This window comes from Phaethon aethereus (assembly GCF_964289735.1).
Source record: "Phaethon aethereus genome assembly, chromosome: 7".
Classification (NCBI taxonomy): domain Eukaryota; kingdom Metazoa; phylum Chordata; class Aves; order Phaethontiformes; family Phaethontidae; genus Phaethon; species Phaethon aethereus.
Genome location: NC_138583.1, coordinates 19,402,706 through 19,420,131, shown reverse-complemented (window position 1 = coordinate 19,420,131; position 17,426 = coordinate 19,402,706). Strand labels below are relative to the sequence as shown.

Here is a 17,426-nt window from a genome sequence, read left to right as displayed (position 1 = left end):
TGTTTGTCATCAAGATGCTTCATAAAGTCCTAGTTTATGCACATTAAAAGCAATGCTTCATGGCGTATCTTTCATGACAGTATGAGATTTAAGCAGTGCTAGCATAGGTGCATGCTAGTTTTCTAGGCAGAGACAATGGAATGATAACCCAGAACTAGTAAAGTACGGAAACTGCTGTGGTTATGAAGTGTCGGACTGTAACAGACTCCACGCACATCACAAATACTAATCATATTTCTCTGTAGCTTATAGTTCTGATAATCTCCCCACAGGTTGCTTTAAGGTAGCAACTAGGCCTAATTCTAAGTACATGCCAATGTGAACTGCAGGGCTTTAAAACACCTGCTTAAAATAAGAGCCCAGTGACCATCTCTGATGGCTTCTTCCAAGTTTGGAACAGCTGAAGTAATTTCAGCAAAATCTTTGCAGAAGTGTGTGGTCAAGCCAAAGATGCTTTACAGAGCAGGTCTGAAGACATGTGTGGGGCAGACTTCAAGTTGTTTCAAAGACCTTTGTTGTGCACTTGGACAGTTGTTTTGCTTCTAGGGTTGTATTCATGGCTGTTTGTTACTACCACAGAAAACTTTCCATGTGTTGTTCAAAAGTAACTTGAGAATAACAGTGGATCTTGAGTTTCCTGGGGGGAGTTTAATCAGTGACATAGGCTGACCTTAGCATGGACTACTGCAAAAGAGAGTGGTCTGCCTCATTCTCCACCTTTCATCTGGCTGGATGATCTGGTGTGCCATTGGGCTGCAAGGGTGGTATTCCAAGAGAGACTACTTGAAGGAGAGGGAGGGCAGGACTGCCCTTTTGGTTGTAATGTGGCCTTAGTTCTACTGAAGCCACTTGTAGAACCACACCTTCAGTCAAACAGTGATCTCCTGGTGGGATGTTTCCAAAGCAGTTACCCAGCTCTCTTAGGTGGAATTCCAGCTTTGTGGACTTTTATGTGGACAGTCTTTTCTGTCATGCAAGTGTTAAGCATTGTGCTTAAATTGAACTAAGGAGATGCTGCAAGAGGAGAGAGAATTAATCAGCAAGTTGGATGTTCATGTTTCTTGCATGTGGTTGCTCAGGAAGACTTGAATCGGTGATGGATGTAATGTGATTCTTGGCACCCTCAAAAATCATCAGCCATGCATATGCTTTTTCAGTATGCATTGTCTCCTCCTGGCACAAGTGGTTGAAGTGAACTATTTCAGCTCCTCTGTCTTGAGCTTTTGGTCATGTACACAGTGTCTGTTGTCTGGGTGGCCAGAACCCTGCATCTTCCTCAGAAGCTCTTTCCCATCTCTGTCCTACTCCCATGCACCTCAAACTAGTTCTTTAGGTTTATACACTTAATCCTGTCACAAATTGACTATTAGGCCTGTGAAACCCTTGGGCTAACTGAGAGATCAAAGAATTATAATGAGTTTGCTTGCAGTTTCTGAACCATAATAGCCTGTTGGGATCACTCTGCACGGCTCGACCTTAAGGAGAAGGAGCTGCAGCATTGAGAAGCTGGTAAACAGCTAGATATCTGCACGGCTCGGCCTTGAGAAGAGGGAGCTGTGGCACTGGGAAGCTGGTAAACAGCTGGACATCTGCAGGGCTCGGCCTTGAGGAGAAGGAGCTGTGGTAAACAGCTAAGAAGAAGTACTGTATAAGAAAAACAGGATGGAACCCGGACCACGTAGCAGTAACGGCAAGTAGGAGGAGTATGATAATGCAATCTTTAGGGCTAAGCCAATGATTGTAAGACAAGTATGCATAAGGTAGAACTTAGTGTATAAATATGTGTAAGGTTTTGCAATAAAGTTGAAGCTTGCTTTATCACTCATGTTGAGTCGACTGCATGCCTTCCCTCGCTCGTCGCAATAGCCAGGCGTGCTTTTAGCTTGAGGCAGGCATGGCGTGGTGCATGTTTGCTTGAACCTTAGCGAAAGAACTACAAGTTAAATACACTTTGCGTTTGTAGTATGCTCTAGACATCGTTGGATAAACTATGTTATCTCCATGTTATAAGGGGGACTCTGCATTTCACACCTGAGGTGGCAGCTAGTGTCTTTGCAGTCGGTAGGAGTGAAATGTATAAATGTTCCTTCTCATCCTGAAGTTCAGGGACTGGCAGCTTAGCTTACACGCCCGTTGTCAGCTGCTGAAGGAGAGATCCTGGTCCTGTGTCTCACTGACACAGCCAAGCACGTGCTCTTTTCCACTGGTGCTGGTGTGTGGGCCATAGCCTCTGGTGAAAATAAAGACAAGAAGGGGAAACAGGAAGGGGAATGAGGGCTGTGATGGGTGCAGTTGTATTTTTAAACTGCTATAGCTCTTTCTGTTGTGAACATCTGACTTCAGGCAAATGCACAGATTTTTTAAATTTTTTTTTCAGCTCAGCAGACTCACTAAGCCAGGATAACACTCTGGAGCGAGGTGTGTGTTTGAGCTAAAACAAAGTATTTTCTGGACAAGTAACAGCACTGTAGGGGCAGTGTTGGTACTCATGTGCTTTATTAGATAATGGAGGAAGGCATTTCTTCTCCAGGACTGTGCAAGGTCATCTGATGAGGTTTCTAAGAGCAGAATTTGGCACAATCTCAGAACAATATTCTGAGGGGTCTGTATTTGTGTAATGTCTGTCTCTTGATGGGGATGGAGAGAAGCCTGTGCTGGATTCAGACTGTGTGCTTTCCCTGCAGCCTTGCATGTTGCAGCTGTAAGAGTTGCTAATATCTCAGGTGCATCCAATTCTTTACAGTAAAGGTCCTGCTCTCAGCTCAGGGTGGCTAGTGAATGAGCAAGAGCTGTAAGTTTGAAAGAGTTTTGCAGGAGGTCACAAATCACAATGTCCTCTTATAACCTGTGATAGTATTACTGAGTGTTGTCTTGTCATTGTGGAGAAATTACTGAGCTTCTGTGAAACTTCCCTGTGCTTAGATCTTTGTGGATGGTGTCTTCATGCAACCTGCAGCATTACAGGCCAAGAGTGTACCTTCCTGAGCTACTAAGGAAGAGGGGGCTGCAGACCAGTGATCCCAAACTGAACTATAAGAGCTCATCCAGTAGTCATCTGCAGTCAAGGCAGAGGAGGCTGAGGACTGTTGCTGGGGCAGATGATGTGTGGTAGGCAGTTTCCTAGCTGTTACCTGTGTGGCACTGTATCTGTGACAAGAATTCCGGAGGCTTGTTAATCCAGTTCCCATTTTGATACATTGGACATCCCATCTGGGATTCCTACCTATGCTTCTGCACATCAGGAAATGTCATGTGGGGTGCCATGGTTATATGCATCAGACTGATGACAGTTGCTTCACAGCTGATTTTGCCTCCTCAGTTCCATTTTTTTTTAATCTGACATTAATAATGAGTGCCAGGAGTAATTAAAAACTGAGCCCAGCCCAAGCAGTCAACAGGAAGTCACTGGTGACATTTGTCCCTACACTGGAATATTCCTGCAAAAAGTACCTTTGATCCTGTGGGTTACCTCCCTGTCCTCTGCCAATTCCCCATCTGCTTGAGGTTTTTATTTTACCACTTTTTCTAGTACCTGGTATTTTTTAATATTTTTTTATTCTTGCTTTCTCTTCTGTGTCCTCTTCACTCCTGTGGCTTTTCAGACTTTTCTTTCTTAACCTCACTGTTCTCAGAATTATGTACTGAGTTTCCTGTTCCTGCAACGCAATGCAAGTGTGGTATTTATTGGCCACTTTCTCATCCCTACCTTCCAGTATTTGTAGGATTGACATGCAGTTGCCCTTGGCATTGTAAACAACTTTTGGTGACTCAGCTTTCTCCAAATCCTTTTCGTTACAAAGATAAAATTAAAAAATAACTTGGAAGCAGTATTTGGGAACACTGAACCAAGAAGAGTGAAGAGAGTCATTCACTTGAGCTAAACTTTCATGAAGGTCGTGAAAGCTTCTTGCACTCCCCTGCGAAGACTTTTTTCTCCTTTCAGTTATTTGTCTGTAGTCCTAAAATATAACAAAGGAAACCTGTTCCTTTAAGTTTGGAGGAAATGTGCTTTATAGAGGAACTGTGGAGTAATGTATGTTTTTGAGTATTAAGGATATATATTGCCTTCCTAGATTACAAAGGTAGACACAGCTTACCTTGTGCTTTCTCACAATTTGCTGAAACAGTGGTCCTGTCAGCAGGTCTCTTAACCCAGTTGTGTTCTTTGTAAAGGATAGAGTTTCCCTAAGAGATGCATAAGTGTGTGTGTGTGCACATTGGCTCGAGCAAAACTTGTAAGATACAGCGTATTTCCTTGATGGAAGATGAGAACTAGTTTATTGTAACTTCCAACTTTACAGGACTGATGAAATGTGACCACTTTCTTTGTAGAACTGAAAACCTTTTTTTAGGTGCTATATTTGTAGATGAGCTGCTTTGGGGTAAGAAGTTTTGGAGAGAAGGGGGAAGTGTCCCATACTTTATTTGTTCTGTGTGACAGTTTTACAAAGCCTAACACTTTCCTGTGTTTTTTCTTCTCAGCTGCTGCTTATCTGCATGCTTCTCTCCACACTGTTTAAAGGGGGAGTATTGCTATAGTATAACCCAGTTTTGAGGTGTTAACACAAGATGTTTCACTGCTGAGCTTATATCTCCTTGGCAAAGCAGGGCCTCTGAGGTTAGCATGATGAAAGGTAACTTTCTCTGCTTTCCCCAACTACTTTGTCAGTACTCTGCCTGCTTCTCGCAAATGCTGCTGGAGTTGTTCTGGGGGACTTTATGTCCTTGTTTGTCCTTGGAAAAGGAGGCTGGCCAGTTGTAAGCTTCAGGGGCTAGCAGGAGCTCTCTTTGAGGGCCTTCCCTCTTGCTCTGGGTGTACTGAGGTGAAAGTCTGAGGCCTCGTGAAAGCTAGTTGTCTCAGCTGGTGAGCTGGTCAATGGAGTGGGAAGTGTCCACAGATGCCAGTGAGGAGGTAGTCCACACATGCAGAACCTATATGGAAAAGCTGTTGCCCAGTCCTGTCATTTGCATTAATATCTGGATGACAGAGTGGTCTAGACAGGCTGCTGACTCCTTCTGAGCATTCATGTGTCCTGTGGTGTAAGGGCTGACTTCTGAGAAACCACAGCTGTCGGCTCCATGCCGATAGCCCACCAGCTTAACTAGGAGGAAATGGATGACAGTGAGCTGCGTGCGCTGTACAGCAACAGGTCAAAATAACTGGCTGCTTCATATTAGTTTCTCAAGCTGCTAAATGGCTCATGAAGCACGTGGCCATGCCTGTGTTTTCCCTAGGCTTTTCCCAGGGGTGAGTTTCTGCAGGGCAGCTGTGTGGGGAGCTTGGCAGGGCAAGTGAGAAGGGGCCGGCATGGGGCTGCTCTCTGTAGCTCGGCTACTGATGCTTCCTGGACGGGGGCATGTTCTTCAAGGGGAAATGTGGTTGGGTTTCTTGGACCGCATCTCCTCCCCTTGCTGCTATTCTCACAAGTATTTCACAGACTGTCAAGCATGGTCTGAGGTAGCCTTTGTTTAAAGGGGAACAGAAAGGTCCTCCAGTCAAGGCAGAGCCGTTTATAACACGAGCTGTTGACCTACAGGAGCTGCTCATGGAGAAACTCAATTCAGGTATTCACTTAACTTTCTAATGAGTCTGTTGATCTCCTCAGTGATGGCCTCTCTAGCCTGGGTATCATTACAATGATATAATTGCTGAATCTGTATGTGCAAATGGGTTGTCATTACTCCAGTATCTTAGTGAGTGGGAAGCCTGATCTAACAACATGTCCCTTTAAAGCATGGATATTATCAAATCTAATGGGATGGTTTCCTCTTCCAATGCTCTCATGTTCACAAGTCAGTGGCATGTGACTGAAACTTGCAAAATGACCATAGCATCATTTCACTGCATGTGGGAAGTTGGTAATTTGCAGTTTCAGAATTTTCTGAATGAAAGGAACAGATGAATAATTCATACCCGAAACTCTGAGTGCCTGTTCCGTCAGCTGTTGATCCAATTACTGATGAACATTGCTTACTTCTTCCCACATTACCTAACAGCTCTGTTCTTACATATGACCTCCGGGCAGTCAACTCTGTTACAAGAATGCGGAAGTGCAAGACAGGATCAGGCAATGCCGTAACTTCTTAAAAGCTCAGGTTAACCTTTATCTGTGAAGATGTTTCTAATATCAAGTAAGATAAGTAAAGCTGAGAGACTGGGGGGCTTGTTCTCTCCTTGTTCCCCTTTTATCCTTGCTTACTGTAGATGTTGTATCTGAGGTCCACACCTTTAGGTTTCATTTTCCTCTGAAAAGGACCGTATGTTGGGTGAGGTACAAATTACTACACTAGTGGTTCCATATTGGGGTGGGGATGGTGCCCTTAGTGTCAGCATGCTGGCAAGTGTCAGCTTGTGCTTATGTTGCAGGAACATTAATGCTTTGCTGTAATTCGATCATCATTGGCATTCTCTTACATGCAGTGAGCTTAGTCTTTCTGATTTAGTCATATTAGAAATAACCAACAGAGATTACGGAGACACTATTCTAGTAACAGTTGCCTCCTCTCTCTCTCCCCAAAAGACATGGTCTCTTGCTCTGTGTATGCCAAATGCCTGGCATGGTAGCTGTCATCTAAGAGAAGAATGTGGGACCAGTGCTTTATTTTCTCCTGTGCAGCTGGGCAGCCTGGCACTCCTAGGTGGGAGTAGTCCACCTTTCCCTAAGAGAAAGGTTCCCAAAACTGGGGTCTGGCTCTTGCAGCTGATGACTTTGGACAGTATCAATTAAAGTATTGAGTTAAGGTATTTAAAACTTCAGTCCATTTTCTATAATACTTAGTGCCAATGTCTGAAAATACAAAAGACCACCTTCAGTACATACCCTTGTGCCAAAGCAGTTTCTTAGTCAAAACTGCAGATATATGTCGGTGCAGTATTAAAATCTATTTGCTAAATTATATGTGCTGTTCTAGGTTTGTTGAAGAAATGCCGATGTTGGTGTTGATACCTTATTTGAACTTTACAGAGCTGCAGATTTTTGTCTCTACTCTTTCTACAGCAAACATTAAAGCAGAAATCTACTTGTACTCATATGAATAGTCTTACTTGCTATGTGGAATGATTCACATACTTAAAGTTGAGCGTATGTGCATCGCTATTTGTGACAAGAATTTCAGCTGAATGATTCGCTAAGATTTTGTGGCTTAAAGCCTGTCTCCTGAAAGCAAAGTTGCATTCATTTAATTCATAAAATCCCATTTAAATGTGTAGAAAATATCTTAAAAAATGCATGACAAAGAATTTCAAATATCCTAAGTTTAAGTCTTTGGTAATAATCATAAGGAAGAAGTCTAGATTTAAATTCCTGACTGACTTATAGCTTCACTGTTTCAAACTAGCAGGACATGAACTTCTAATAGAAGCCTGCTTTAATAACTTTGGCCCTCTTGATTTGTGGAAACTTGATGTACCCAGCGATTGGGGGATTCTGAGTAAAACCTGGACTGTTGGCAGCTTCACTGTATGGATGCCACAGGTTAGACGGTGTGGTTGGTTGCTTAGGTCTTTCTCATCAGACTGAGCATTTTAAATAGAACATTTCTTACTAATATAAAAACTCTGCCACTTTAAATCTGAGATTTTATCTAGTAAATAATTTATACTGCTCTTTACAGATGTGATTTACAGTAAGTAGTAAAAAACAAATAACTTCTAAAATGTTGTCTTAAATCTTTGACTGCTCCACAGTTTTCCAAGGTTTGGAAATTTTTGGCCATTGGAGATAGAGTTTTAAGAATTCATGCTAGTCTTCTGACAAGGGGAAGTCAGTTACTTTCACCCCATATTTTGGGAGACAAGGGAAAAAGGTGTGAATCATGTGAATCAAGAGGTAGAAACTAGATAAGAAAGCACTCTCTACTAAGTAGATACAAAATCATCTGTTGTGTCCTTTCTCTAGTCGGGAAAAATACTTCCTGGCAGGGGCAGGAGGCCTGGAATGTATTTTAATTCTTGCTAGGTTTTTTTGCAGCCAGTGATGTCAGTTTGGTTTGTTTGCTCTTCCATCAATATCCACGCTGTTACTGGGAAACAGGAATGAAAACGTTGTTTTGTACACACAGATTGTAGGGTTACATGTGTTTACTTCTACTCTTGGGTCTGTTTGGATGGAGTACTGTTATTCTTCAATGCAAAAGCTCTGGTACTTTTCAGTTTCACTCTTGTATCGATACAGGAGCTTATAGTTCTTGCCTGAGGAACAGGATCCCCTCAGATTGCTGCTTCATGTTGTATTTTGTTGACACAATAATGAACTTGGGGTGAGCAACATAAGCAGGATCCTAGAAAGCTAAAGATACTACTGAAATGAAAGACAAGTTGGTTTTCTTATTTTAGGAGAGGAAGACTAAAGGCTGCTGCCCATCTTGCAATGTTCTCAGAGCGCAGCTGGATGACTCCAGTTGCCAATCATTCTTGTATTAGGCATTGACATACTAACTTTCCTATCTAACATGAGAAGGGACTATCCATCTCAGCAAAGAGCGGCATTGTTGTTTTTTGTAAGCATGTTCAGTGCAACTCCAGCACTTTTGTGTGTTTGTGAATGTTCCCTGGTAACACCCTTAAGAGAAAAAAAGAGGAAGCTCTGTAGTTTCCCTTTCTTCAGCTAGATCCCCTTTACTGAGCATTACTTTGAGAAGAATAGAAAGTTCCACCCCACCACCTCGCTGGCTGTGTCTCAGGGTGGATGTGTATGACATGCATTTTCAGCAAAGGAGAGGGATGTTAACAGGACTCTGTATGCTTTATTTTAGACTCAGGCTGTGACTCTGTGACTGATACAGAAACAGAAGACGAGAAGAACCCATTTTACTCTCACAGTCTTGCCATGAGTGAAGAACACGGATCATCCAAAAGCACTGGGGACCATCCAGTGGTGCAGCCTGACCGCATACGGTGTGGGGTACTGTATGTCCATTCCTTGGGCTACGTTCTTATTGTGGACTGGTGCAACCCATTATGCTGCTCTTTAATGGACAGCTTTACAGGCCTGGGAATAAGTCTCTAATTCTTCTTCTGTCACCTTACCTCTCAGCTCCCTGTCTTCAGTGTCCCTGTTTCATAAACTTAGTTCTCTAGGCCCAGAAATACCTTAGTAACAGGCAGTGCCCAGTGTTGTCTAAGCTGCAGTGTCACTTATTGAGTCTCATTAACATAGCTGCTTGTCTTGTGTGCTGAGAGACAGGTTCACACTCTTGACTTCCCATCTTCAGGGGTGGCAAGCGGAGTAAGGTGATTGTAATGAACCAATTAACTCCACAGCCTGGTTGCAGTCTAATATGACAATTTTGGTGCATGTCCTGCAAGTGACTCTAAAGAGCTTGGATCATGGCTTCCTGTCTGAAAACCAGCATTTCTTAGTATAGCATCCCCTCAGATGGAAAAAGTTTATTTCTTTGTTTCTGTTTATAAGGGAGCTGAGCTGCTTGAGGGAAGAGACTGATAGCGTTGAAATGAAATAATTTTATAAATCTAGCTTTAATCAGTTTATAAATCTGATAAATCTGGAGTTTTATCAGCTTAATGCATGTATCTATGCTGATGCAAGCTGTAACAGAAGCCACCCACGCAGCTACTCCATGCCTGGAAGATGCTCTTGAAAACCATTCAGGGCCGTGAAAATGACAGATGATAATTTATGTGTTAGCTGCAATGGCAACCAAATTCCTAGAAAAGGGACTTAACAAAGTAAATGTTGTTATGTTGTGAACATGCATGTTGTGATGCCTTTTCTTTTAGGTGCAGACAATGGTTTATATTATTATGAAATGTAAACTAGATGGCAAAGTGAAAACTGAAGTTGAATTCTCTCCAGAGAATGCATCGTCTGTGCGTGTGCTGGCTGAGATGGAGAATGAGTACACAATATCTGTGGAGGCTCCAAGTAAGCTGGGTTGAGATTTCCCCCCACTCCTCCCTCCATTGCTTCCTTTCTTTCTCAACCTGCCTGTCCTGAAAAGTGCCAGAGGGTAAGGGTAAAGGTTGCAACGCAGGAAAACTTGAGGCCAGGAAATCCTGAACTTGCATTCTCGTATATGATACTTTCATGATGAAGAACTGAGATAGACTACTGCTTGGGGGCTCTGTTTTTCCCTCAGCAGCAGCAGGGTTGCGGTGTTGAAACACTTTACTGGGAGTTCTGAAAGCAGATTGCAGCTTTTAAAGCACTCTGAACTTAACTGTGTGTTATAAGCACCACCACATTAGCATTGGCAGGGCACCAAGAGAAGGTAAGTGCCAGTAAATAACTGTGTAACTATAACAGTATATGCTTAATGTGTGATGATCTCTCTGTGATCAGAGCTGAAACTATTTCTTCTGGCTTGCCTTTTAATTTAGATGTGTTCTGTCACTCTAGGTATTTACATTTACAAAACTGTAGGTTGTCTAAACTTTAGGTTCACTGAACTTTAGGGGCAAGATTTTGGAGACTGACAGATTGATAGTAGTTTGCCAGCCTGATTTTATTTATCTACTTTGGTCTGTCTTCTTGAAGAGTCATTGTGCCAGCTCTGAGAAGAGACTAATATTCATTATAGCAACTCCCGTAAAGTCAGTGAGGTGGATTGATTTAAAGAAGGTGACCTCACCCACATAAAAATGTTAACTCAATCTGTCTTAAATCAAGACTTACAATTTAAACATGGACCTGGAAACTCACTTGCACTTTGAGTTATGAACATGATCTTAACATTGATAGAGTGTACAACTATGTAAGCTCTGTGGTTTCTAACGGTAGGAGAAATATATTTTTAATTCCTTTCGTGCATGAGACTATTTCATCATTTCCTGGGTTGTTAACAGCCAAGCATATATAGAGGGAAATATTATTTTTAGTGGGATTAAAAATATTTGTGTTTCAAAGAGAAAGTTCAGACCTATGAAAGCACACTGGACAAAACATGAAGAAGTTCCCAAGGTGCAGGTAGGAGATAAATCCTGTGCATGGGTAAAGTTGCAAAGATGGAATTCTTTTAAGCTGATTTCATTCAGACACTAGTGAGGCTGACAGGGGTTGCAGTGACTAGTGACTTTTTGGTTTGTCTTCCCTTCTTCCCTAGCTGTCGTATTTTATGGCATGGTTTAGAGGCTGCTCCAGAGAAAGCTGGGGTGGAGAGATGTGAGGCTTTCTAGTTTGAGGTGGTATACTGTTAACGTTAGTGGTCCAGACTACTGTTAGCAGAGGACCTAGCAGGTCACAGGTGATGTGCATTGACATAGGTATGATATAGGTAATTCCAACGTACTTTCCTACCTAATGTTCAGACCAACATCATCTCCTTTTTTTCATGACTCTTCATGAATTCAATACAACAGAAACTGTTTTGGTATCCAGCTGGCAGTATCTCCAAACTCCTCCTATCCTCAGGGTTTTTGATGCAGACTCATTCTCATTGTTTGTTCTTAACAGTGATTTCTTCTCTTTCTCTCAAAGATTTAACCTCTGGAACAGTGCCTCTGCAGGTATATTCAGGGGACTTGATGGTGGGAGAAACAAGCATCACCTATCATACTGACATGGAGGAAATTGGCAGTCTGTTGGCTAATGCAGCCAACCCAGTACAGTTCATGTGCCAGGTAATGACTCTAGCAAACAGCTGCTTTGGAAACCAGCTCTTCCAGAGGCTAGACAAGGACACATAAGAAAAAGTCCTTGCCATGAAGTAGCTCTTCTGAAACGAAGAAGTGCAAGGTTATTTAGGGATTTTCACATAACCTTAACATCACCTTTTAGTGAAAGCATGGGTGCTTTTTCTGCGTCTGGAGCAAATAGTTGGCTAAGGTGACTCAGGCTATCCAACTAACAAAAAAAAAAAAAAAAAAAGGAGGTCAATCAACACTCGCATTTAGACCTTGATGGCTTGAAAAGATTGGGATGACAGAACTTGATATAACAGAAAGTACCATAAAGACATAAGTTGTTTAGAAATTTGTACCCAATGGTCTTGGAAAAGATGTGAAAAGGTAGCAAAGATTCATACAGCTGAATGAAGTAAAGTAACATAAAATTATTTGTTTATTCTTAGCACTTATTTCTTTAAAGCCAATCCTCAGTTCTCATGTCATGTTTTGCACAGTTGGGGTACCTGAATCCTATTAGAGGGATAAAGCTTGCACAAGCAAGTTCTCCAGATGTGTTGTCTTTGCTGCCTGCCAGCCATGTAGCAGAAGCCTACTGAGTAGTGTTGTTAGTCACCAGCATACCTGGGGCAGGGGAAACTGTCTTTCCCTTTCTTTTTAGTTCAAGTTGTGGAGCAATTGGTACTGGGCTATGCCTCTGCTTGGGCAATAGGCATGCTTCCCAGACTTTAGCGAAGAACCAGTCCAAAAGCCAGGCATAGAGTGCACACCAGAGCAATTCAGAATGGACTAATTCATCCTTAGAGCAGGAGTGATACTTCATTGGAACAGTTTCAGAAGTAAGATTGTTCCTGCCAAGGAAGTAGCTAGTAACAGTTTTCTGTGCTTCCAACTGCATGAGTGACTTTCTCATTGTATTCTCTTGTTGTGGTGTGTACGGTTCTCATCTGCTCAGATTAATGATACTGTTTCTGGACCAGGAAGCTATTCATGTTCTTTGCTTGACCTGAACATTGCTACCTTCAGTGTTTATACCTACTGTTTTCTGATATGTGCTAAATAAAGAAACACCTTATAAATCTCACCTTAACTGAATCTCCAGACTCCCTCAAACAAAATCACTTTCCATTTATCTCTAGGCCTTTAAAATCGTGCCATACAGCATAGAAGCGCTGGACAAACTGTTGACTGAGTCACTCAAGAAGAATATTCCTGCCAGTGGCTTACACCTGTTTGGAATCAACCAGCTGGAAGAAGAAGATATGACAACAAGTAAGTTGAAAGATTTTTTTTTTTTTTTTTTTTTTTAACTTCATCTGTATCAGTTGTTTTACCTTGGAGCGCCTTAAAACTACAGTGTGTGGTACCTGCACAGGCTGTCTCAAAAGTTTTGGATCTCAGCCAGGAAGCTAAATAGAAAGGGGATTGCCATTGGGTCAGGTGACCCTTTTTTCTTACATGCATCAGTCTTACTTCCTTGTGCCGTGACACACGCCGCAGCTATGTAGACCACTTCAAACACAACCAAAGTGAAAAGATCATGCTCTCCAAAATGTCTCACATGTTTTCTCCCAGTTCTTCTCCCAGTCCCATGTGGCATTTCTCCCCAGCCCACTCCTTTTTCCCCAACCCCATGACTCTGCTCTAAGGACAACTAAAGGTCATAGGACTTAAGCCTGGAGATGCGCTAGATACCTCAGTTAATTTGTGCATAGTTAGCTCCATTTTGAAACTATATATACTTTTCAGGGCTTTTACTCCTGCTTTGGTCTGTGTGTTTGCTAGGAATTTTGTTTCTCACCTACTGTCTTCGCTGCTGCTAGAGAGAAACTTAGATTCTAACAAGCTCCTGTTCTCACAGATCAGAGGGATGAAGAATTGCCAACACTGCTTCACTTTTCTGCAAGATATGGGCTGAAGAACCTCACTGCCTTGCTGCTTACATGCCCTGGAGCACTGCAGGCCTACAGCGTGGCCAACAAATATGGCCACTATCCAAACACCATAGCAGAAAAGCATGGCTTTAAGGACCTCCGCCAATTCATTGATGAATACGTGGTAAGAGGAAGCAGCAGTCCTTCTGCATTGTTCCACAGCAGGTGTGGACAGTGGCACCAAGCTTGGCACTTAGTGTTGTGGGAGGAGGAGTGATGGGGTAATAAAGAGTGCAGTGCGGTGTGGTATGGTATAGAAGACTGACATCCAGCCACACTGAAAGCTTCCAGGCTGGAGGCTTGGGTGCATCTCTGAAGCTGGGGAAGTTCTTGGGGCTTTTGCACAGAGCAAATATGATGGAAGCAGGCTGCCATGCTGGGTTTCCTTGTCATCCATCCATCTAATGAAATTTCTGTTGGCGTATGGTTGGTGCCTGGTGTACTCTTCTAACCCCTGATTTTGGGAAAACTACAGCCCCTTCATCCCACTTACTTTAGGGAGTAATATGGGAACAGAATATTTGGGAAGGTACTATCTGAGGTGCTCTCTAATCATAGTCAGTCATACAGTCTGGATTGATTATTAGCTCATTCACAGGTGATTTGTGTAGTCTGCCTGCTCCACTTGAAATCCATGTCTTCCTGCTTTAGGATAGCTGTCTGTTCCCTACTTGTTCTCTCTGGGAGCCCAATTCACAATTTAGTTCTCTTTGAGCAACCCCATGCCCAGAAAACAGCAGTCTGACTTTTCCAGATTATGACATGGATCTGACTGCAGCTACATCAGGCAGTTGTTTCTGTGGGGTCTTTCAGTGTGCATGGGATTTATCCTCTTTTCCATTTGAGTTGTTTCCAGCCTGTATGCTTCAAAATAACAAGCAGCTACTTGACTCAAATCACATGAATTATTGAGCAGGTTTTATTTGCCTTTGCTTTCAGTTGAAAAGTTGTGTATAATTGTCCCTAACAGTTGTCTGAATGGTGGGTGATAGATCTGCCAGCCAATTACAGTAGTGTTTAAGTCCTATTTGGGAGGCATGAGTGGTTTTTAGACTTGGGGCTTGCTTCTTGACATAAGCATGAATTTAGGGTTATACGTGAGAGCTAAATAAAGGTCATTATCTGTTCTAAGATCAGGAGAGCTGAAGAAAATGTAAATTGTGTGATTAAAATCTTTGCACTGGGGTAGAGAGATGCTTAGGAAGTCCCTCCAACCTCTTGTTGCAGTGTTGTGCTCCTCCCATGTCCCCCTCTCCACCAGCACAGTGACAGAGCTGTGTTAAGAGTAGGTTCTGCTTATTGACCATCAAGCTATCTGTGCAGCTTGGTATCAGAGCACACAAATAATCTGCACCAGTGTGTCCACTGCAAGGTAGTGACTAGAAGCACTACTAGTATGGATATCTGAAAATCCCAGTAAACCCCTTTACTCACCTAATTTTCTGTCTGGCAAAAGTTCCTCTGCACTGCCCTAAAGCATCACATGAGCTACCTGCCTGACCCATTTGACTGTGGAGGGAAGCATGTGTAAGCATTTTTGACACATATGCCCTGTGGATTGAAGGCCCATGAGGTGGTGGTTGTAGATGAAAGAGTATCTTGTAGTATTGCAACCGGTTAAGATGGCTGTGCTTGTGACATAGTTGGAACTTGGGGAGGAGGCTGGGATGAAGCTTTATATTTTGCTCCCTTACTTGGTTTGGTGAAGATCTGCACTGCCCTCCCCCTTCATTTTGCAAATATGTGAGAACGGGTTCTGCTGTCCTGTGAATTGAAAGTTGCCTGTATTACATGAACAGCTGCCTGCTGTGAGGTTTCCTGTTAATATCACAGAAAAGGGTCTGTGTACTCCCACTCTGGGTGCTATGTGCCACTGCTAAAGCCAAGAAACTGAAACTGAATCTACACCAAAGCTAAAACTTTGATTTCTTGTAAGTGCTCTACATGTGGCAAGCTTATGGCCAGCTATGCTTACCCCAAAATAGCCTTTGAGAAGCATTTGTATTTTTAGAATGAGCTTTGCTTATGTTCAAGGAGTTTGCAGACATAGGGTAGGACATGAAATTGAGGGAGTGAGAGGCTGTTAATGGCTATTCAGAATGTGTCAGCACCAGCTTGTTTCACCTTCATTGCCTGTTATTACAACACAGATCTTGAAGGCTGGGCCCAGACAGCCGTAGTGGGGATTTAGTTCCTTTGAGAAGTCTTAGTCTTTGGGAGTGGGCTGCTTTTAGAAGTTTTTTTCCATCAGTGATGGGAAAGTGAGATATCTTTTGCTTGCTTTGATTCTCCAGATTCCTTATTTAAATGAGACTTGAACATTTTTTTTTTTTTCTTGCCCTCCTTCCTCTCCAGGAAACTGCAGATATGCTGAAGAGTCACATTAAGGAAGAGCTGATGCAAGGCGAGGAGGATGAGTCTGTTTATGAGTCTATGGCTCATCTGTCCACTGATCTGTTAATGAAATGTTCCTTGAATCCTGGCTCAGATGAAGAGCTTTACGAATCCATGGCTGGATTTGTCCCGGGTGCCCCGGAAGACCTTTGTATGTATATTCACAGAATCACACAGAATCACAGAATCACAGAATCACTAGGTTGGAAAGGACCTTTAAGATCATCAAGTCCAACCATTAATCCAAAACCACCATGTCCCCTAAACCATGTCCTGAAGTGCCACATCCACACGTTTTTTGAACACTTCCAGGGATGGCGACTCCACCACCTCCCTGGGCAGCCTGTTCCAATGCCTGACCACCCTCTCAGTGAAGAAATTTTTCCTAATATCCAATCTAAACCTCCCCTGGCGCAACTTGAGGCCATTTCCTCTTGTCCTATCACTAGTTACTTGGGAGAAGATTCATGGAATCACAGAATCGTAGGATGGTTTGGGTTGGAAGGGACCTCTAAAGGTCATCTAGTCCAATGCCCCTGCAATGAGCAGAGACATCTTCAGCTAGGTCAGGTTGCTCAGAGCTCCCATCCAAGAGGCCTAAGCTGGTCTGCCTCTCTTATGCATAGTAGCACCTCAGTTGAGTTTGAGAGTAAGGGCTCGTTATAGCTTTTCTGCTGTCACCACATGGAAACCATGCTCCAGTTCTGATGTTGGCTGGCTGATAAAATTGCTCTAAACCTTCCTTTGATTGCCAATGTAGAAGATCAAGAGCTTTTTCCTCAGTGCTTTGAGGGACTCCCTGAACCCTGAGCAAGTGAATTAGCATTTGGAAGAGACCAGATTTTCTACCATGTCCTGATTCTCCCTTCTGAGATCCAGGGAGGTAGGGACTCTGACTTGCAGACACTAGTAGAAAGTGTCTGTGTCTTACATTATGCAAGATGTGATTTCACTGATAACTGGGAAACTGAAAAACTAAGCTTCTACCTCAACAGCCTGAGAACAAAAGAAAGCAAACATCTAGAAGTATGTGTACTGAAAAGATTATAATTGAAAAATTATTATTCTAATCCCCTTGGTTTATTGCTAAAAATATAGAGCTAATTCTGATAAATATGCAGATCTTTAACTTTTTCACCATTCCATTAATATTCAGTGAGGCTGATTGCAAATATCAAGTCAAGTACCTATGTTAAGCAATTGTAAACTTGCTGTTCTTACTTATCTGCCTATTTGGTCTGGCTTGATCCCACTGATACATTTTATTATTCACAAGATGAGCAGAGAATCTAGCTTATTATAGTTTAAGTACCTGCATTAAGTACTTCTAGTGTTTCTGCAGTTTTAAGTGTGCTGCCTCAGGGGAAAAGCTTTCTTACTGAAACACTTTTCCTTATAGACTATATTTGTCCTGAGCTGGTTTTCTCCTCTTTTAGATTAAACAATGTTATAAAACACATTTTTGCTGATTATGGAGTGCAGAAGACTCTGTCGATTCTCTGCCTGAAATCATAAAC

The 17,426-nt window shown here is 42.5% G+C and overlaps 1 protein-coding gene across 1 annotated transcript in view; it reads left to right on the top strand.

Annotated features, from left to right (window-relative positions):
• The window catches only part of PIK3AP1 (phosphoinositide-3-kinase adaptor protein 1), a gene marked incomplete at both ends in the record, with an annotated part of 44,498 nt that overhangs the window by 13,204 nt on the left and 13,868 nt on the right, over nt 1-17,426 (top strand). The window contains 6 exons of the mRNA XM_082001964.1: nt 8,755-8,903; nt 9,740-9,884; nt 11,436-11,578; nt 12,721-12,853; nt 13,443-13,639; nt 15,871-16,060. Coding sequence (XP_081858090.1) covers nt 8,755-8,903; nt 9,740-9,884; nt 11,436-11,578; nt 12,721-12,853; nt 13,443-13,639; nt 15,871-16,060 — 957 coding nt within the window. The remainder of the gene's footprint in view (nt 1-8,754; nt 8,904-9,739; nt 9,885-11,435; nt 11,579-12,720; nt 12,854-13,442; nt 13,640-15,870; nt 16,061-17,426) is intronic.